The 21,496-nt window shown below is 34.5% G+C and overlaps 2 protein-coding genes across 3 annotated transcripts; one reads left to right on the top strand and one right to left on the bottom strand.

Annotated features, from left to right (window-relative positions):
- The first annotated feature begins 4,120 nt into the window (after positions 1-4,120).
- On the top strand, positions 4,121-5,566 carry LOC137727915 (bZIP transcription factor 11-like). The gene has a single exon (XM_068466781.1). The coding sequence runs from the start codon at positions 4,795-4,797 to the stop codon at positions 5,272-5,274; it is 480 nt and encodes a 159-aa protein (XP_068322882.1). The 5' UTR covers positions 4,121-4,794; the 3' UTR covers positions 5,275-5,566.
- Positions 5,567-13,398: 7,832 nt separating this feature from the next.
- On the bottom strand, positions 13,399-19,137 carry LOC137729081 (ribosome biogenesis protein BOP1 homolog). 2 transcript variants are annotated; one of them, XM_068467904.1, is made up of 18 exons: positions 19,015-19,137; positions 18,660-18,788; positions 18,367-18,486; positions 18,114-18,268; positions 17,109-17,226; positions 16,907-17,008; positions 16,512-16,680; positions 16,285-16,393; positions 16,084-16,186; positions 15,780-15,930; positions 15,559-15,691; positions 15,355-15,458; positions 15,200-15,270; positions 15,010-15,070; positions 14,643-14,873; positions 14,396-14,480; positions 13,989-14,167; positions 13,399-13,691 (listed from the first exon to the last, which is right to left on the bottom strand). In XM_068467904.1, the coding sequence occupies exons 2-18, from the start codon at positions 18,768-18,770 to the stop codon at positions 13,606-13,608; spliced, it is 2,088 nt and encodes a 695-aa protein (XP_068324005.1). In that variant the 5' UTR covers positions 18,771-18,788; positions 19,015-19,137; the 3' UTR covers positions 13,399-13,605. The 2 variants fall into 2 exon arrangements, with proteins under 2 accessions (XP_068324005.1, XP_068324006.1); XM_068467905.1 differs by having other exon boundaries at positions 19,011-19,119.
- Positions 19,138-21,496: the final 2,359 nt, after the last annotated feature.

Raw genomic sequence — 21,496 nt, forward strand, 5'->3', positions numbered from 1 at the left:
AAGCACCAATTTACGGATGCAAATTTCCATCTTCTTCTTCTTGGACAAAATTGCACCTACAAAACAAATAACACCTTAGGTTAAGGCCAAGAGCCTCACACGCTTATGATGAATTTGGGTGGGGGGGGGGAGAGGGCTTTGGCCGAAGAACCTCTGATGCTAAAGTTAGAATTTTGAGGGAAAAGTGTTTGAAGAATTTAAAGAATTTTGCAAGAGAGTTGAAATTGAGTTTTGGAGAAAATGAGATGGTATTTATAGGGGTGTGGCCGGCCCATTTGGGAGGATGGGGACGGGGCACTTGGATGGTTTTTTCGGTGAGATTCATGATTTGTTAGCTAATTAATAAATTAATTGGGTAATTAATCAATTAATTACCTAATTAATATAATTAGAAATGAATGATTCGAGGGTTATCTTGTGGAGAAGATTTGATGAGGATGGATGAAATAGGTTTTGAATAAATACCTATTTTGGGCACTTTTGACTTGATTGAAGGATGATTGACTACTGCTTGCGTGTAGAAATCTCAGTGTGTCTCGAGGGTAATCTTGTAATTTTTTTTACCCACAAATCCACGTGTCGCCTCCATATTCTTTTCGATTATTTTTGGCTCCACATATAACTTTGTCGCTCTACTCAAAAGTTATGGTTTTGCTGCATTTGCATAATTAGTACATGTATTGAGACTCACTTTATTGTGAGAGCTTGTATAAAACAAGTTTAATACCATGTAACGTTTTGATTCAATAATATAATGTCATAAAGAGAAATTTATCCATGACATTACATTATTGAATCAAAATACCAATATAATGGTGCACTTGAATCACTAAAATGATTAATTTATTCAGAAAATCATCAAAATGACAAAATTTATCAAAAGTTTGAAATGAACCTAGATTATTTAAGAAAATAGATGTGCTATGGTCAGTTATCAACGTGCTTGTGCAATTTTTTTAAATTATTGTAAGGAGGGAGTGGGGGATTATTCAAAACTATTACAATAATTTAGGAAATATGAGACTTTGGATGTGGTTCCTACTTATCAATTGTTTTTTGTTGAAACTTTGTTAGTTTTCAGTTTTTTATTGAAGTCCATGTCAAATATAATAATTTATTGAAGTCCATGTCAAATATAATAATTTATTGAAGTCCATGTCAAATATAATAATTTATTTCTATGCAGGTTAATATATTTTTGAAACTCAAAATTGAAATTTGTAGATGTTTTTATTAATGAGATTTTAAATAAAACCTGTAATATATGGGATTAAAAATATTAAAAGATAAAATTATACTCTCCAATATATTAGATATACATATCTAAATATGGGTACCTTCATTAAAATTAACCAAAAGATTATTGTACCAAAACATGTACCACCACACAAAAAAAAAAAATAAATAAATAAATAAATAAATAAAAGACAGTAGGCTTAATAACATTTGTAAATTTCTTCGATTAAACTTGACATAGATATTGACACACCCCGATCCGGAATGTCCACTAGGACCCCAAATCGAGCGGTGTTTAGCGCACTCTAGTATTTAAACACTTTTAGGTTCAAATTTATTCACATTTTATATACTATCACACTTTATGGCTTCGTCACCTTCCAGGTGTCGGCCAACACAGCTCGATTTGGGGTCCTCGTGGACATTCCAGGTCGGGATGTGTCAGATATATTCTTAAATCAACGAAAAGAATGTACCCATATAAATTTAAAAAATAGATTAAAAAACTGAATGAAGTTTATATAAAAAGATGGGTACATTTTACATATAATAAATTGATATATTTAAGAACGGTACATTGAAGATTAAAAAAATTGACAAATTGTATGAATGGGTACATTTAAAATTAAAAAATTGAAATTTTTTTTATTAAAATTAATGGGTACAAACTTATTTTAATTTTTTTTATTTTGAAAATGTTTTGGATTGAAAATTAATTAGAAGTTTAATAAAGGTGTGAGTATATTTTTCATTTTAAAATTTTTTGTAACTTAGATGTAAATTCATTAATATATTAATGTTTTGGACTTTGATTAAAATCTTTTAAGTAACAATGTCTCAGTCAATCAACATTAATAACTAGATACTAGATACTAATTTTTCCTTAGAAAATTGAGAAGTTTTGAACCCGGAAGTGGAAATCCAACGCCCTACCTACTTGAATATCGGAGGAGATGAATTCGCAGTGCATCTGGCATGGAAGCCGGTGAAAACAGCAGTACATTATTCACATTACATCGGAGGAGATGAACTTACTTGTATACTCATTTGATTACTGCATAACACCCACTAGCATTCTATAATAAATTATAGAAATAACGTCCTACTGCATAACACCATGCCCGTAACAAAGATGTCATTAACATACATTTACACCACTTTGTTATGGGCATGGTGTTGTTTGCAGGATGACCTTTTTCTTCCTAATCTTCTTTTCCTTTCATATCCTCCTATTTAAAAGGTTATAGTTAAATCACGTCAACGTTTTGTGTTAATTTTTTAATGGTCAAAAGAAGACAAAAAGCAATTTGTGAAAGAAGGGGGGAAGGGGATGTGAATACGAGGGAAGGAGAATTCTACTCCGTTTGCAGGCCATATATAAAAATACAATAATGCTAGGGAAAACAAATTTACAAACTAAATTATGTGTCACTACTAGGAAATAAACACATTACTCAATACTTAATTAATAATTCAATCATCAACATCCATACTATTTGGTCTATAATTTTTCTTTTAATTTAATCTCCTTAGCATTACCCATAAAAATATCTTTACGTTCACATCTACTCTTTTTAGATAACTTCACTTGTGCTTTAAATATGAAGTGTGGACTGTTGAGATAGAGGATGTGCTTATCAGTTTTTTAAGAGAATTGCCTGCATGATAGCTACATTTCTCTTATCTGTTCTCTTTTTTTTCTTTTTTTTTTTTTTTTTTATTTTTTATTTATTTATTCTTAAGATCTTACATTATCACCTTATAATGTGAACCGTCTATGTAAAAAAATAAAAATAAAAAGCACTAAATTCGAATGGATTTAGTCATCTAACTTATTATCATCTGATAATAACTAAATGAACTATTTTTTTCAGTTAAACAATGAAATCATGACAGGTTAATCAAATAATTAAACGATTTAGGATTTTGTTTATCATTTGTAAAGTTCACCCTTATAGGGTAGCTTACAGAATAATTGATTTTAAGGACAAGTAATGAAAAATGTTTGAAAACTTTGAGTTTTAACTATAAAAACTAAATAAATGGTAAAATGAATAGTACTATGATTGATTTTTTAGTGCAAAAACATGGTTTTTCGTTAAGGTGAACAATACCGGTAGTTTTTCGTTAAAATTCCATTAACCATCAAATAACATTGTAGAATCTTAAAAACAAAGAAAAATAATGCAAAAGAGAATGTAGCTATAATTTTCTAATTGTATTATTTAAAATTTCTCTTTAATTTGCTTTGAAATTCACTCAAAATATATCTGATTGTCAAGTTACATTTGTTGGAATAAAACATCTCTAAACAACGTTAAAGTTTCAAAATTAATTTAAAAGATATAAATAGACGGTATTCTAACCAACTAATCTAATCGACAAATCACCCTATAAAAAATCTGTATCCCTTCGTTTATTTGACGATCATGAGTGAGGGATTTGGATCCTCTTGAGGCAGTAGAGAGCATCCTCCTGACCAACTAGTGGAGAGGATTCTTCTGACCAATTATTATGGATCGTTAGATTTTTATTTAACGGTTATAAACAGAGAAGTCCTTTAAAATTATAATAATTATAATCATTAGATGAAAATCTAACGATCCACAATAGTTGGTTAAGAAGATCTTCTCCATTAGCTCAGGAAATTATTCAAATCCGTGAGGGAGTCATGCGGTTCCTTTCAGTCAAAAAATGTTTACTATAAAAATCTATGACAATTACAAGCAACATGAGATTGTTGGTTCCCAGCTGGATATGGACGGTTGTGAAGTCTTCTCTTTCCTCACCACCTCACATGTCCCATCCCTTTTAATATAATATCAGATTCCAAACTCCTTTTAATATATTTCCCTTTTCCAATTTTTCTTTTCTTATTCACCTTTTATCATCAACTATTTGGTTCCTTTTTCTCTATAAATTCCATCCCCAAGACCCTCCAATCCCTCCTCTCTTCCTCCTTTTTCAGTTTTTCTTCATCTTCCCTTTCTTCTTCTGGGTTTCTTGAGTTTGGAACCCATTCGATCCATCTCGGTTTTCATCTGTCCTAGTTTTTCTCCCGTTTTGCTTTTAAATTTGGGATTTTGTCTTGAAAGTCGGCAAACCCATCTCTCTAAATATCCAAATTCTCAGAAAGTTTCAAGCTTTATGCTTCCCTGGAGTTTCTGAGATTGTTTCAAAAATACCCAAAATCTTGTTCTTTACTTTTTGCTTTTTCTTTTTTTTTTTTAAAGAAACTTTATCTTAAATGCTGAACATTTTGTTCTTGATGTTTGAGATTGATGACTCCAGTTCTGAGTGAAACCCTTCTTTCCGAGTGCATGATAAATTCTACTTACAGGCGCAGGACCCATTTAGTTCAATCCTTCTCGGTCGTCTTCCTTTACTGGCTTTATTACGTTTCATGATTTCACCTACCATCAAACCCTACAATAATAATAATTAGTATTTTTACTATTTTCTGCAAGTTTTGAGTTTATTTTGTTCTTGGGTCCCGCAATAATCTCTCTCTGAATTAAGTTCTGGGAAAATCTGCAAAATTTTCTGTGGTTTTCATCAATGGCTTCCTCCAGTGGGACATCTTCAGGCTCCTCCTCCATAATTCATCAAAACTCAGGCTCTGAGGAAGACTTGACGGCTCTGATGGACCAGAGAAAGAGGAAGAGAATGATTTCCAACCGCGAATCGGCTAGGCGGTCTAGGATGAGGAAGCAGAAGCACTTGGATGATCTGACGGGCCAGATCAGCCAGCTGAAGAAGGACAACGAACAGATCAACACCAGCCTCAACATCACAAGCCAGCATTACATGAACGTTGAGGCAGAGAACTCTGTTCTCAGAGCCCAAGCTGATGAGCTCAGCAACAGATTGCAGTCCCTCAATGAGATTGCCAGTTTCTTGAATGCAAACAATGGTGGGGTCCATGCAGCTGCAGCAGATTCAAGCTGCTTCACTGAGCCTCATGACAGCTTCTTCAACCCTTTGAATCTGTCATATCTTAATCAGCCTATCACGGCCTCTGCAGAGATGTTCTACTGACCGTGTTTGGGTTTATCAGTTTATATCTGGATCGTGTTTCTGTCGACTTATCGATATGATGCGTGAGCTTCTTTGGATTCTGGATGGATTGATAAAAACGAGAGAGAGAGAGAGAGAGAAAGAGAGAGAGAGAGCCAGAGATGTGTGTAGTTTTATTTGACTGTTTTAATGAGATAGTGTTTAAGGAATAATTTGTGTGTTAATGTAAAACAAAAGAACTTTGATGTTGGGTTTTCTGGGTCTGTAAATGGGGGCTATGATTTTTATTGCAGTGGAATTTTCTTATTAGCTATTAATGTGAGTATAGCTGTTTTTATTGCTTAAAAAGTTTTCTTCAATTTGTCTTTCTGCAGCATGTATGCGTACAACTATTTTGCAATTCAAGAGCATCACCTCTCTATGTTTGACTCAAACTCAATAGAGCAACTTCACCCCAGAAGGGCAAGAGCGACGCTCTTGAATTGACCTTACAATTCACTCTGCAGTACTTGCATGCACGGACGATTGCTATTTACAAAAATATAATTTATGTTTTAAAATAAATAAATGTAAACTTTGTTAGTTTATTTTTTGCAAAATAAAATTATTATCTTATTTCAATAAATTATTTCAAATACAAGACAAAAACATAACATTACAACAAACATAATTAATTAAACCTACCGGATAAAATTAGTGGAGTTCGGTCTGTTTTCTTTTGGAGTGTATGATACTTCATCTTTCGTGAAAAAAAACTTCTACAACAATGTTTTTTCTCGCCTTTACTTCATGTCTAGCCTTATCTTGCTCATAAGATAACCTTTTTTGCTTCATATTTAGCGGTGCGTACAGGTGAGCCAATTCGTCAACTAATTTTGAATACATTTTTTTTAAGATTTGTTACTGGCACTCTAAGCTTTCTATATTTAAAAAGAAAAAATAAATATTGTTATGAGAAGTGCACATTTAGATTTTTAGAGTAGTAATAATGGTTTTTTTTTCCTTTTTTAATGTTTAGCAAATGTTATATACTCTCCCCTCCTGTACAGGTTTATAGAGTCTATTCACTTTGTTAATTTGAAGATTCATTTAAAGAGTCTCCTGGAGCAAGATTTTGTTGGTTTTTTGCTAAAATAGTTAACAAATGTTGTTTTATAGTCTCTTGGAGATGCTCTTATGTTTTATCTCTAAGGTTAGCAAGTTGGAATCAATTGTTTTGGAAGTTTGAAAAGTAAACATTTTCTTTTAACACAATCAAGATATTTATCTTTCCTTTTTCCCTTCAAGATTTAGAAAAATCGCCACTTGAGAAGTTCTCGAACCCACGAGTGATTAAAAGTCTTAAAGTCTTACAACTTGGGCTAAAAGTCTTTTAGCAAGTTTCAAATTATCAAATCATATGAGAAAGTTTTCCACCAGTGTAGGCAAGAGATGGTGATTGATCTTCCTTGACCACCAACCTAGAGATCTACATCTCCTTCTCTTTTGTAAAACTTGTTATATGGGTTCTCCAAAAAATAAAAACTTGTTATATGGAGCTTTCATAGCCAACCTCCTTTTTTTTTCTTTTTTTTTTTAGTTGTACCATAGTTTTCACTGTTGAAAAAGATGTTTTGCCTTATGATGGGTATAAAGTTTAATGGGTTAGGAAAGAACTCTTTGTTTTGCACTTGATTCCATTCCAGCTTGTGGACCACAAAGGTACTGAAATTAGAGTTTTTCATTTTAATCTTGATGTAAACTTATTACAGACTCGGTGAAAACGAGCGAAAAATTTACTATATTATGATGTATGACATGTACTAAATGAATGAAAAGTTGAATGTTGAGTCGACTCTAATATCCAATAATCAAACAACCAAAAATTTTAATATATAATATACATCAGTGCATATTAGAGTACCATAATTGCTTTTTCTCATGTCTCATGATGCGTCTCTCAATATTCACTTTTATAGGATTTTTCTGCAGCTGATGAGAATTCATTTGTGATTGTTAGATTTTTTTTTTTTTTTTTTTTTTTACAAAAGATAAGATCTTTATACTTTATAGTCTTTTACAATGTACTTACAATATCATATTAAAGCCACGCCATCATATTAGGATTAGCGATTATTAAGTATCAAACTCATCACAAGTATATATCATTTTCAATATCTATGTAACTTGAACATGAGGCCTTCTTTAATTAAGTGGCTACGTATATCACTAGAACAAAAACTAATTGTAACTGTTTGATCGATGAATTTTATATTCTTTGCTGCCATCTATATTAGTGACAGTTTGTTGTATAAAGTACAAAATTTTTAGCAAAAGAAAGGAGTATATCAACACAAACAATATATAAAGCGAAACATTTAACTGAAGCTATATTTGATTATATGTGATTCTCACAGGATTTTAGACTTAATATTTTCCTTTTCTTTGCTAGGGTAAAAGTAAAACCAAGCATTGTGAATCTGAGAGAAAGGCAGAAGGATGAATGAAATATTAAAATAATAACGACACGTAAAGGGTAAAACCAACTAATTGAAATTTAAATAAAAATTAAGATTGAATTATGGTTAAAGTCACCAAGTGGGTGCCTGAAAAGCTCTAAAAAAAAAATCTTTAAAAAAAAAGAAAAAAAGAAAAAAGGGATAGGCCATGGTAAACTTGGGGAATTTGGGAGTGCCCAAGTTGTTAAGGAACAAGTCCCACGTGAAGGGAACAATTTTAGCCCTGCAACTTCTCAAACACATGTACATGATGAACTGCAGGCATCAGAAATAATAAAGTTATGGTTACAATATTAATTATTTTATTTAATTATATGAGATCTACCTGCTAAACCTGCACAATTATAAAAAAAATTAATAATAATCAAACAGTAAGCTTGTGCTTAGATGCTGCTTACATTACAATTAGCTTTTACGTGCATGTGGTTGTCATATTCGTTCGACATTTTGGAAAGAAAACAGAGCCACTAATTAGTCACGTATTTGAGATGAAAAAGAACCGCAATTCCATTAATTTTATCTGATTTTAAGAGGTCGTTTTATAAATGAGAAGTTAAAAAATATATGTAACATCTCACATCAACCAATGGAGAGGGGGTGATGTGTCTTATATGTACATACTCCCCTCCCTATAGCATGAGGCATTTTGAGAACTCATTGGTTTCGGATTCCATTGGAACTCCAAAGTTAAGCGAGTTCGGGCGAGAGCAATTCTAGGATGGGTGACCCACTGGGAAGTTCTCGTCTGAATTCCCAGAAACAAAACCATGAGGGCATGGCCGGATCCCAAAGCGGACAATATCGTGCAACGGCAGAGTCGAGACTAGGATGTGACAGAATGGTATCAGAGCCACTCTGTCGTGTGGTGCGAGTGTGCTGACAAGGAGGTTGAGCCCCTAAGGGAGTGGATTGTAACATCCCACATCAATCAACGGAGAGGGGACGATGTGCCTTTTTATTAATTCAATATATATATATATATATGGGTTGAAATCGCAGGACACTTATTTTTCGACACGCATTTTGAAACACATTATGTAAGGTCTACTTCGTAACTATTTTTTTCAAGAATTTGAATCGTTTATATTTCAATTTATCATTCATAGAGCATCTTTGCAAAAAATTAGACAAATATAAAATCATTAAGACATTCATTGCTAGTGAAGAAAATAAACGAATACAGTTTTGCAAAGAAACATTAAAATGACTATCACTTAATCTAATGGTCATATGATTTCGGATTTGAGAGATTTTTAGTAGACATGATTCTTAAGGGAAGCTCTAAAACATAAAAAATTGGATCGTTGAAAATACATTATGAATTAAGCCTTTCAAAAAGTGTGTTAAAAAATACGTGTCCCTCAATCCTAACCCAATAATACATACGTGTACTCACACAAAAAATCCACAAAAGTAGAGTGGGGTGGTATGACCATAAATTTCATCAAAACCTTAAAAAAAAAAAAAAAAAAAAATTACAGAACTAAATATTGTTCATTTTCAATTCTTTCTAAAATAAATGAAAATTAAAAATTAATATCAAGCCAAATTTTGAAAGCGTACAAAACTAGCTTTCAATTTTTAGATAAATAAAATTTTAAAACTGAAGCAAAGATCTATTTGTCCCTACAGACCGAGATTTCTGGGTTTAATGTGCCAGCGACATTTTTACTCTTTCCCTAGAGAAAAACCATAAATACTAAGAACCCAACTGCAATTCATACACGAAAACAGACGATTGATGCTTCAAGTTAGTTTCCTTTCACTTTTTTTTTTTTTTTTGTTTTTTTGGATGAGAATCTAACAAAAGGCGAGGAAGAAAATAATGGGGAACTGGGTTGAAGATCCGAGAACAAATTCGACGGCTGCGAGGTGGTGGGCTGTTTCAATTTAGAAGATTTCTCGTGCCCTTTTTCGCTGGAAATCATGGCTCGAACAAAACCCAGACCTCAAAATAAACAAAAAGACCGAATTAATCGTGAAGGAAGAAGATGAATTTTTGATTTTGAAGAAAGGAGAAAGTGAGAAAGATGAATCTTTTGATTTTGAAGTAGGGAGAAAGAGATGTGTAAACTAAAGATAACAGGAAGTAAACCTAGGATAATGGTTTTCCCAGCAAAGAGGTAATCGAACGGTCGTTCGTCTTCCCCTCGAGGTTGTACACTGTCGATTTGACGTCCCTGGAGACTTTGAGCGGCTGGAGTTAGTTGGCGAAGAGGAATGTGCACTAATTGGCATCAATCTCGAAGAAGATAGTGGAAAATCAATCTCGCCGTTGAGGGATTTGAAGGTGTAGACGGGCTTGACAAGGGTGGAATCGAGGGCGCAGTGGATTCGCCCTCCTCGAGCTCCTGGAAGATGTAGATCCAGGAGTCCTGGGTTCAGAGGAAGAACCTACGGTGACTGAGCCCCCCATCACTTTTATGAGACATGCCCCTGTTTACCTTGGGTTGTAGGGTTTTTTGTTTTTTTTTTTATAAGGGTAAATTATTATAATATTTTAAATGTATAAAAAATTATTATTTTTGTCATGTCAGCACAAATGTTGAATTCATATTTGCCACGTCATCACTTAACGGTTTACTAAACAGATTTTCTAACGGATGTATGAAATTGAAATAAAATGAAAGTAAATGTATGAAATTGAAATGTTTTAAAAATGTTGTAAGGAATTGAAATTGACTCCAAACCTGAAGGAGTAAAATGTAATTTACCCTATTTTTATTATCCTACTTCTTAGTCAGATATTGCACCAAACATTTCATTAAGTTAGTCCAAGTTAGTTTATTCTAAGTCAGTTCAACTAAGTTCTTAAAATTAATTCGGTTCCAAATAATCTAGAACAAGAAATGCATTTTTAGTTACATGAGATCAATTTGTAGAAAATATCAAAGCACGGGTTGGTGGGTTTTAGTCTTCTAGCCTTTATATTTTTACTATTGGCAAATAGGAAACAAGTTGAGTCACTTAAATGCGGGCTAAGTCATTTGCCTATAAAACCATGAGCATCAAGCTCTACGGCAAGTGTTCTTGTAGAGCGAAGAAATACTAGTGAGCTATATCAAGCCCGAAGAGAAAAGAGTGTATATATAAAAGTGAGAGTTATCTTTGTAATTTTTTTTTTTATTTTAAATAATAAAAGAAATTGTTTATGTGGTTTTGATGATGTAGACACGTTTATCAAACTCCATTAATATTGTATCTTATTTATTTGTATACGACACCGTATATATGTCGTCAATTTTACAACAGAATGGTACTTTTTGTGTGAAGGGAAAGGTTAAGGAATACGACGATTGGCAGATGGGCTCCAAGGCCTCCAACTTGATATTTTGGATTGGAACAACGAAAATTCGAGTGGTTCTCGTTTTCTTAAGATTCCAAGTTTCCAACAACTTTTTCATCCCCACGGTTAACAACGAATCACCCAACTTGTCCTATAAAGCCACATTCTTATAATTTATTATAAAAAAATACAAAAGATAATATTAAGAAAATCAAATTTACAAATCAAATAATGTTGAACTATTAGAAATTAAGCACGTAAATTGATATTTAATTAATAATTCAATTATAATTAACTACATCATTTGATTTACACAATTTAATTTAAAATTTTAATTTTCTTAACATTACCCAATACAAAAAATATTTCAAGTTCTATTTCATGAAACACTTAGCATTTTATTGGAAGTCTCTATGTCTTTTTAAAAAAAAATATTTTCAAACCAGCCATTCACTTCTTTCTTTCCAAAATTGTGATTAAGATGGTCAATTATAACAAACTCGGATTTAGCAGCCTTTGAATAATGAGGAGAAAAATAAACGTAACCAACTTTACGTACCATATTAAATGACCAAAACTACCCTAGTTCAAGCACGATATACATATATATATATATATATATATATTTGAGAGCTTAACCTTACAATAAACTAGTAATAATATGGTTCGAATTCATATTTGACAAAAATCGAACATAGGACCTTTCATTTACAAGTTAAGAAAAATATTATTAAACCGTAGTACTAAGTAACAGTTCAAGCACGCAGTTCGAAGAGAACGGATCTCAATTGTCATTGTGTGTTTCAAATATCATACAATTGTCATTGTCTATGGGGTTATTAGAAGGATTCAAACATGCATGCGCGTTCATGAGTATTGGAGTGTTACAGTCACATCAAATTAATTTTATCATCTTTTTGAAGAGTTAGTAGCGGATTCAGGTTTTTATTCTTAAGGGTTATAGTTTAAAAGTTCAATTTAGACGAAAATAAAGATACAATAGTTCTTTCACTCATAAATTCATGATAAAAACAATATTACAAGATACAATTATCCATAAATGAATTTTCATATTTTTTTTGAAACATAGCATTAGAACTTCATGAAGCATCTTATCAAGCACCTAGTGGACACCTTGCTAAGTTCTATCGATAACTACCAAGATTTGTTGAGATTTGTCGAGGTCTACCTATAGTCGCTACGACAATTTGTCGAGTCAGGCAATTTGTAAAGCATTTGGCGGGCACAATGAGGGTTGCACACCAAACTTCCACGTGGTCACCGAGAATCCTCCCATCTAATTTTCCGGCCTCCAATTAGGTGAGCTCATGTGTCCCGTGCATCGACCATTGATTAGTAGTGGAGCATGGAATTAGGACAAGAAAATTGCGTTTCATGCTGGTGTTATGGTTACACTAAGAGTATTTTCAATGGAAGTTCTTATCATCTTTGAGGATTCATTTGGGAACTCAAAAGGAATATACTTGTTTCTAAAAAAAATTAGTTCAAATGGGAGTGCCCTTATAGTATCCCTAAATTTAGGGACTAAAAGATTAAAGAAATCATGGTTAGTTTTGCATTCGTTAATTTAAATAGTAAAAAATAACAAAAAACTATCAGCTATTGATTTCCATCAATAAACAAAAGAAATATCAATGGGACCTATGCATGCAGCTGCACAAGTAGGTGGGCCAAGTTTTCCACTCAAAATGCCCGCTAGGCTCCACCATTTTGGGTACTATGTTATCCCTACATGTGGGGACTTGTCTCATGTATCCAGCGAGTTTATATACTTTAATGATTTAATTTATAATGCATTTGAGAGCTTTATTCTTCATTTATAGAGTCCATATGGTGGTGAGGACAACTTTGAGGACTAGCATTGGAGATGATCTAAACTACTTTTCATGTTTGTAAATATTGTGAGCAGCATAAGATTTATTGGTACCTATTTGAGTTTGATGGGAAACCCACAGAATCATCAGGTAATTGGAGTTGACCAAAGTAAGAATGACATACGTGGAACAAGTTCACCATTACGGTAGTGTTTCGGTCCAATAAAATATTTTCATGTGTAAGTTTCTCCTTAAATTATACTGTAATGTTAAATTGGAACATCAAGTGACGGTGCACAAGTTCCGTGGATGTTAGTTGCTCTCCCTTGATTAGCAACGGATTTACAATCTTGAGCCTGCAATATCAGACCCACCAGCCACCAAGTTCTTGCTCTACTGCAAGTACAAGAAATCATAAGCTCTGAAACAATACTAACATTCAATCCAACGTATTCGGCTCTAGGGATACGCAAGGAATATGAAGTAAATGTAAAGAAAAAGGAAGAATTAGTTGACTAAAAAAAAAAAATTGGAATTGGAATTGGAATTAAATATAAAGGCGAATAAAGAAGAATAAGTTGTATTCAGTCAAAAATTATGATTGAACCATTTCGGTCAACACATGGTACGTACAACAATTAAGCAATATAGTCGTAGACCGCAGAAGATTCAGACCCGAGCAGTCGGATTCATAAACATGCACTGACTAACCGCGGTTTCCTTTCTTTTCCTCTCAATTGCAATAAAGTCTAATCACCGAGTCTGCACCGCTGGTGAATAACCATGGCTGCCTTGGATGGAACTTACAGTCCAATACACCTGCATCCAGTCGCGAAAAACAAAGATTTAGCTTATATATTTAACCTTGCATGACGCTACGATACTAAGTTGACTATATATTCGTAACCCCTTAGCATTTTACCATATCTGCGTTGTTGAGAAGGGACCTTTAACACATAATACATTAAAAAACATTCAAGCCCATGGAAATATGTTTACGAAGGTAATCTGATGCCCAGCTTCAATAATTTTTCTAGACATGCACTAGCAGCATTCTATTAAATCTTCGTTAAACCACCCAACAGAACATAAATTAAAGAAAGCTATAGGTCGCACCTCTCCCATTTGAGCTTGTATGACCTCTGAGTATTTCCAATGGAACAATAAGAGGGTTCTGGTTAAGATCTGAATAAACCATTCCATGAAAAACATATGCAGTGCAGTCATCAGAGCATGTTGCAAACAGCGGGTACGAACGATGGAAAGATACATTGTTGATGTCCTTCTGATGCAACCTGATAAGTTTTAAAATGTCAGAAAAAATATATGCATCCCCAGTAACAAGGCAAATAGACTATGATGTATAAAGTTGGTTTGGTGTGTGTCTAATAGTTAATGACTGGTCCTATAGAGCTTATTAAACCTATCAAATAAATAACGTCTTCCAAAGACTGATGCACTCTGCGGATTATATCAGAGTTTATAACACTTGGAAGTAAAACCAGCACTTAAGTGAGACATACTTGAGAGTTTTGTAAGGTTTAGATGAAAGGTCCATGTCGAACCAACATAATTTTCCTTCTCTGCTTCCCACAATTATATGATCACCTGCATTAAAAGAAAAATCCAGAGATCTCAGAGTACAATTCAGGTACAACTGTTATGAAAAGAGACAAAACAATTGAGTTGTATATAGTGCATAGAAATGGTGAAATTTAACGAACTAAAAATTAAAAATCTACCAGAAGGATGGAAAAATTAAAAATCTACCAGAAGGATGGACTGCAATAGATGAGACTTCACGAAGTCCAGTCTCAAGCTTTTTGACAAGTTTTCCATCCTTCACCAGATCATAAACACGAACGGTCTTCTTTGTTGAAATGAAGAAGAAAGACCGTGTAGGATGGAAAACTGAAGTAACTGCAATCCCATGCAACTTGAATGAAAGTGTCTGAGTAAACTTCTTAGAGAGCTTGTGTATAAAAAAGGCTCTTGATTCACGTAAAGCCAAGTCAAGAAAATACAAGTAGATGATGACTAATTTGGTATATCTTCATCTTTTTATTTCATAAAAACAAATTATTAACTTAATTGCAAATGAAAAATATAAAGAGAGAGCATAATGCAAAAAGGATATCCGCTGGCATTACTGTCGAAAGGTAGTCTCCTTTACGATGCCATTCTACCGAAGCCACGGTCTACAGGACCAACAAAGAAAGCGGTTAAGAATCTTCATAGAAGACCATCTTTCTAATCTTGACTTCCACTTGGACACTCATATTCTTAAACAACCACAAATAAATTGATGATCGAAAAGGCCAATGTACCTTGGAATGCCTTAATCTGACCCCCTCAAGTTTATCATCATGAAGCCAGCTTACACTAGATGCTGTTTTGCCTATGTAAGCAATATGTTTTGCAAAGGGTCAGATGCCAGTCATTTGATAAATGATACTGAAAGCAGAAACAATCTCACACTAACCAGAGTCATCGGGCATAGGCATCTCAACAGAGAGAAGTTCTTTGGTTCTTTTCTGTACTTCTTCATCCCCACAACCAGTGTTCAAAAGAAGTACGTCTTGTCCCCTAAAAAGATTGCGATGGTCATTTTACACATTCAAGTAACAAGATCCCCAGTGAAACAAATGCAAAGAAAAAATGAATCTAAAAATAAATGCAGCCTTACGCCGAGACAGCCACTATAGAATGCTCAGGATTAGGATTCCAAGATACATATTTGACGGCTTCACCAATCTTGCAGATCTTGACACATCTACCAGTTTCGACCTCCCAAATACGCATAGTTCCATCCAAAGAACCTGTAAGAGCCACAGCAGAAGATGAGATCTAGATCCAATTTCAATTACCTAACTGAAGGTAACAGAGAATTAAGCATGACATTGATACCTGATGCAATCCACTGCCCTGAGGCTTCTACAGAAACAGATGTAACTGCATCGTCGTGACCTCTATACTCAAGATAACATGCTACAGGGTAAGGCTTAAGTTCAGTTCGGCTCGGTAGCTTGGGCTTCAGAGATTCAGGATCGATATTAAGCTGAAACATAAAAAGGATATTTTTTGGATAAATTTGATCCGTGCTCTTATGGCTTGAAGTAGATTGTACATTTTGAAAGATCTTACCAAACTATCCAAATCTGACTGAATAATCACTAGGGAATCTTTCCCTCAAACAGGATGTTTAACTTACACGTTTTTTTCGAACTCTGGGGCACAAATATAGATCCAAACATCTCTCAAAGCATTCCTTCACAGCATTCTCATATGCAGGGATGCTTCTCATATTTGCAAACCTAACCGATATGATAACGGTGTGCGTGTTAGATGCTAAACAATCAGAACGGGTAACAAACTAACATGAGTCCAAATTTCATTTCACATTCCACATTACCTTTTAGGTATAAATTTAGGACGGTCTTCTTCATACATTAACTGGTAAGAGTTGATCTCTTCTTGTGTTGGGATGTATTCTAAAGACGGATTGAAGGACTCCTCATGGCCTAAAGGAAAAATTAAATTGTAAGTTTTCTGTCAAGTCTCAAGATATTTCACACAAGCAAAAAGAATTGCTCTATCTGATTTTTTACAAACCTCAAGAATGTGGATGAAAATTAATACCAGGCAATTTGGGCTTTGGTGCAGGAATGTAAGATAGATGGTTATCCTTTTCCGTTGTATTAGAGTCGTCTTCCCACAGTGGATAAATTTCTTCTTCTTCTTCTTCTTCCTCTTTGGACTTTTTAGGCTTAATTAAACCCTTACGAATGGCCAACTTAATCTTATTAACCTGTAGATTCATCAGATGAAGTTCAGAGCATGGAACAAGAATGTTAAACTGGAAATAACAACAATAACAATTTATCCAACCAAAATGCTGGAGAAAAAAATAAAAAGAAAAACAGAACTCTACTGCACTTGTCAATTTCACAAGCTGCATTGAAAATAAAATAAAACTAAGCGCAAGGAAAAAGAAAGAAAGCACACAACAGGAGAATACATTAAACATGCCTTACCAGTTTACTTTCAGATTTTGAAGGAATGAATCGTCTCTTTGGTTCAGGTGCATTTGACAGTGGATGGTTGGAGTCATCCCATTTAAACCAATCAACATATGGCTGTACTTGAAACATGGGGAATTTCAACTTTAATAAAGCATTCATTTGTATCAATAGGAATATCATATTAATTAGAACTGGATAATTAGGATTTACAGACCGCATATGGATCAAAGTCACCATGTGGAGCCTTTCCTTCGAGCAGTCTACTAATTGATTTGATATCTTCTTTTGTCAGTTCAACTTCCTCATCATTATATTCATCATAAATTTTGCGCCTGAAGAGTCACAAAAGAACATTCAAACATTCAAAAGAAGATGAGAAGAAGAAAAGATAACAGAATAGATAATCAAACAATATACAAGACAGATGATTGGAAAACCATTTATTGTTTTAATCCATCTCTCATGATTTGGAAGGCTGAAGTGCCTCCCAAGGTACAAGTCTTGTCTGGATAACAGCTTGAGGGAGTGCAACACTAGTGACTTCATTAAGAGGAGAAGATACACCAGCTTGCTTGTATGCACGCCAGTTTATAATATGTAAAATTCAGGCAGAGTGCAGAGAACTAATCTTTGTGTTGCCTATATCTTCGTGGCTGGAATTATATGAGGAAACTTCTACAAGCTCCAGAATCATGTTTTTTCCTTACTGTGGAAGGCGTAAGTTTTCGGTGGTGGAAGGCGTAAGTGTTAAGAAAATGTAAGGCGTAAGTGTTAAGAAAATGTGGACTGATCACTGGGTTTTGGGTTATTTAGTGAGAGAGACGTAGGAGGATTCTTGACAGCTTTAGCGATTAAATGGAGGATTTTCTGTGCCACAGAATACGTTTCTGGGCATCTTTCTGGCTTCAGTCTTCATAGACTCCAAGGTAATTCCATATTTTGTAATAATTTCGGGTTGGAAGGCCGCTGTTAGAACTTTGATGTGATTGTATTATTTAGGTGGACATCTTATTCTCTGATTTGTACTCTTTTTTATAAACTGTGAAAGTTGGTTTCTAAACCAAAACGATAAATGAAAAAAGAAACGTAACATAGAAAATGGAGCATGTTTCACCATACGCACCAAAATTCTTCACTTAAACTTGCATGAAAAATAGTAGATATTTAACATCAATCCTTTAAATAATTGATGGCTATCATGTTAGAGATAAAAGCGCACCAGTTCTTTGAATCGTCAGCACTAGCAAGAAAGGATTGCAATTTATCTGCTTTTTCCTTCTTCTTTATCTTCTTCCCTTTAATGTCATAACCAATATGTTTCTCATCCCGATACCACTCCAAGGGAACATCACCGACTGTGTTTCGAGGAACCACCTATTAAAAACAGAAAACAAAAATGAAAAAAGCACTCCCTTCAGTGGTGAATTCAGATAACTATACCATAATAAAATTACACGTAAAGAACAACAGACCTCATCCTCAGATGAATCACTCTCTTCAACTCCCTCATGAAGTTCAGAACTATCACTTTCATCATCACTGTTACCATAATCACCGGCCACACCATCATTGTCACTTGTGTTGATAACATCCTGCCATGGTTATACTTGACAATATTAACACACACACTCGCTCAAAACAATAAATTCATTGCATCAAACCGGCATCACTTTTCTACAAAACCTCAAAAATTAACAGTTGACATGGCATGGAAAATTAAATCCTACATCTTTAAACTCTTCTTTTTCTGCATATTTGCAGTTACCTCATCTCCAGAGGAGAAATCATTCTCTTCGCCTTCTGAGTCCAAGTCTCTGATTGACGGGTAATCCTCCGAATCGGATCCTTCACCATCAGACATATCCTTGATTCTCATTGCAGACAAAACCCAGTACTTGAAACAAAAAAAAAAAAAAAAAATTAGGGCTCTATTGAAAAATTTTCAAAAAATATCAACAAAAATACTTAACATTTCGACCCCTCTGAGAACCTAATGAAATTAACAATCTTCACAGCAAGTATTGAAATAAAAATTTGATATGAGAACCTAATGAAATTAAACCCTAAACAACACCAAAATTCAAAGTTTGTAGAAGAACTAAGCACGTGGGAATACATACAAATGTTTCCTGGTGGCAGAGGCGGGATTCGAATTTGGGCGGGGCGATGAACTTGGAAGCTCCAAGACTAGAGAGGGACTGAGGAAGGCGACGCTACTGAGGCGCGAGCGGAGTGCGGGTCGCTTATGAGTAAAAATTATTATTTAATCAGTGTTTTTTTTTGTCTTTGGGGTTTAGGGTTTAGGCTCGTGCCCGTATCACGTGTGGCTGTTGTGTGAGAGAGAGTGCTGCTTCGACTTGGATAAGAGCAGATCCACCCCACACTTTTTTGCCCAGCACCCTGTCCAATTAGCAGCCCAGCACCCAGTCCAAACCCTCCGGCACGTGAAATAGCCTGGCATCCAGCCCACGCCAGGCAGCAGGCCAGCCCATTTCAGACAGACCCAGAAGCCGGTCCATTTCCCTGGCGCGTGCACAACACTCGCGACTGGGCGCGAGTAGCCGACAGCGCTGCAGCGCGCGGGCCCCGCGTGTTAGCGCAAGTGGGTTCGAACCGGTGAGGGCCACGTGGCCCTCCTCAGAGTCGTTGGATTTCCAACGGCTAGTTTTTGTAGGCCGTTGGATTTCCAATGGTAAAAAAAATTTAAATTTGACTTTTAAAATGGACCGTCCGATTACAGATCAACGGTCCACGTTTTTTTCACCAAAAATAAAAAATAAAAAAAAGGCCAACGGTCAAATGACCGTTGGCCACGTGGCAGCTTATTGGCTGTTGGATTTGATTATTTTTCAAATCCAACGGTCCAGATTAATTACAACATTAAAATTTATTAAAAAATAATTAAAAATTATGAAATTGTGAAATTTTTTTAAAAAATACATAAAAATTTTAAAAAATTAATTTTTTTTTCTATAAATACCTAACCCTCATCTTCCGCCTTACACCACATTTCAATATTTTCTACACTTTCTACACTTTCTACATTTGAATATTTTGTACACTTTAAGAGAAAAAAATGACTTCGTGGAAGCTCAGTGAAGATGTTACGTTGTGTGAATGTTGGGTTCGCACTACTCATGACCCGATTACGGGTAATGAGATGGATAAGCGAGAAATGTGGAGTAAAATTACGAAAGCGTTTTGCGATGTACATGGAAAAGATGCCAGATCTAGTCAAGGTCTTCAAGGTCGTTGGAAAAAACTCAACGCATCTTTTACTTGTTGGAAAAACGCCATCTCTCATGCTTCTGGTAATCTACGTAGTGGGACAAGTTTAGCGGATGAGGTAACAATATTTTTATTTATTTATATGCATTCCACCCACATCAATATTTTAATTTATTTAATTTCTTATGTAATTTCTATGTAATATGCATTCCACGCCCATCAATATTGTAATTTATTTATTTGTGTTACACCCACATCAATATTTTAATTTATTTAATTTTTTATGTAATTTCTACGTAATATGCATTCCACGCCCATCAATATTGTAATTTATTTATTTGTGTTACACCCACATCAATATTTTAATTTATTTAATTTTTTATGTAATTTCTATGTAATTTCTTATGTAATTTATATGCATTCCACGTCCATCAATATTTTAATTTATTTATTTGTGTTACACCCGTATTTTTTAATACTATCTTATCCCACATTTTTATAGACACTACAAGCACAAGCATTCTACAATGCAAAGAACCATAACAAATCATTCAACAAATGGGAATGTTGGCAAATTGTAAAAGATTGCCCTAGATACAAAATTGTGGCAACCGGTCCAGAAGTTGTCATGCACGGTATGGGTCTACACAGTTCGCCAGAAGCAGACACAGCCGAACAAAAAGCCAACACATTTGAAGACACGGAAGGTGTTGGAAATGTGCCCTAAAACCAATCATATGATGATACTTTACGGACATTTCAAACTAATGTAGTTTAAATGTAAAGGGCAAAGATTATTGTTTGAGCCGTCTCATATAAATGTTATATGCTTAAACGATAAGTCCAAGGATTATGTGATTGGAAGAATGCGATCTAAAGAAGTTAGATTCATGAGACCATTCTTTCGTTGACACATCCTAAACGTTCCTGATCATAGGATTGTCAATTGGGCATTGACAGTCCGTTAAGATCAGTACGTGCTATGTCTTCTCTCAGGAAGAGTGACTAGTCTCGAGTCATTGGTGTGTGTGACATCAAGACAAGTACGTAGGTGCTCAATAGAGAATGAGTTCACTGAACACGATCAACGAAGAGTTCTCATATTCATGTCACATGTGAACTCATGGTTAGGATAATGCAAATTAGTCTTTTGACCTGAGGCATCACAGTTGTCTTGTGGTTAGGTCCTTAATCTTTGATTATGTCAAAGTCACTCCATCAGGAGGGTGTCCACGGCATCGTTGGGGTTAAGCCACTTAGCCATGGAGGCAAGTGAATGCGCAACAAGGGATCTCTAACCTTCAAACTGTTTGAGGGAGAATACTCTATGATATGATTTAGAATCTCTGGCCAGAGTATGAATGAGATGTTGGA

The sequence above is a fragment of the Pyrus communis genome, chromosome 3, assembly GCF_963583255.1.
Source record: "Pyrus communis chromosome 3, drPyrComm1.1, whole genome shotgun sequence".
NCBI lineage: Eukaryota > Viridiplantae > Streptophyta > Magnoliopsida > Rosales > Rosaceae > Pyrus > Pyrus communis.

Excerpts from the sequence above, each read along its gene's own strand:
- LOC137729081 (XM_068467904.1), bottom strand. The coding sequence starts at position 18,770 with ATGAGAATCAAGGATATGTCTGATGGTGAAGGATCCGATTCGGAGGAT. Across the intron at positions 18,269-18,366 it reads GTGATTCATCTGAGGATGAG|GTGGTTCCTCGAAACACAGT; the intron begins GTCTGTTGTTCT and ends TGTTTTTAATAG. Across the intron at positions 16,394-16,511 it reads ACCAAAGCCCAAATTGCCTG|GCCATGAGGAGTCCTTCAAT; the intron begins GTATTAATTTTC and ends TTTTTCCTTTAG.
- LOC137727915 (XM_068466781.1), top strand. The coding sequence starts at position 4,795 with ATGGCTTCCTCCAGTGGGACATCTTCAGGCTCCTCCTCCATAATTCAT.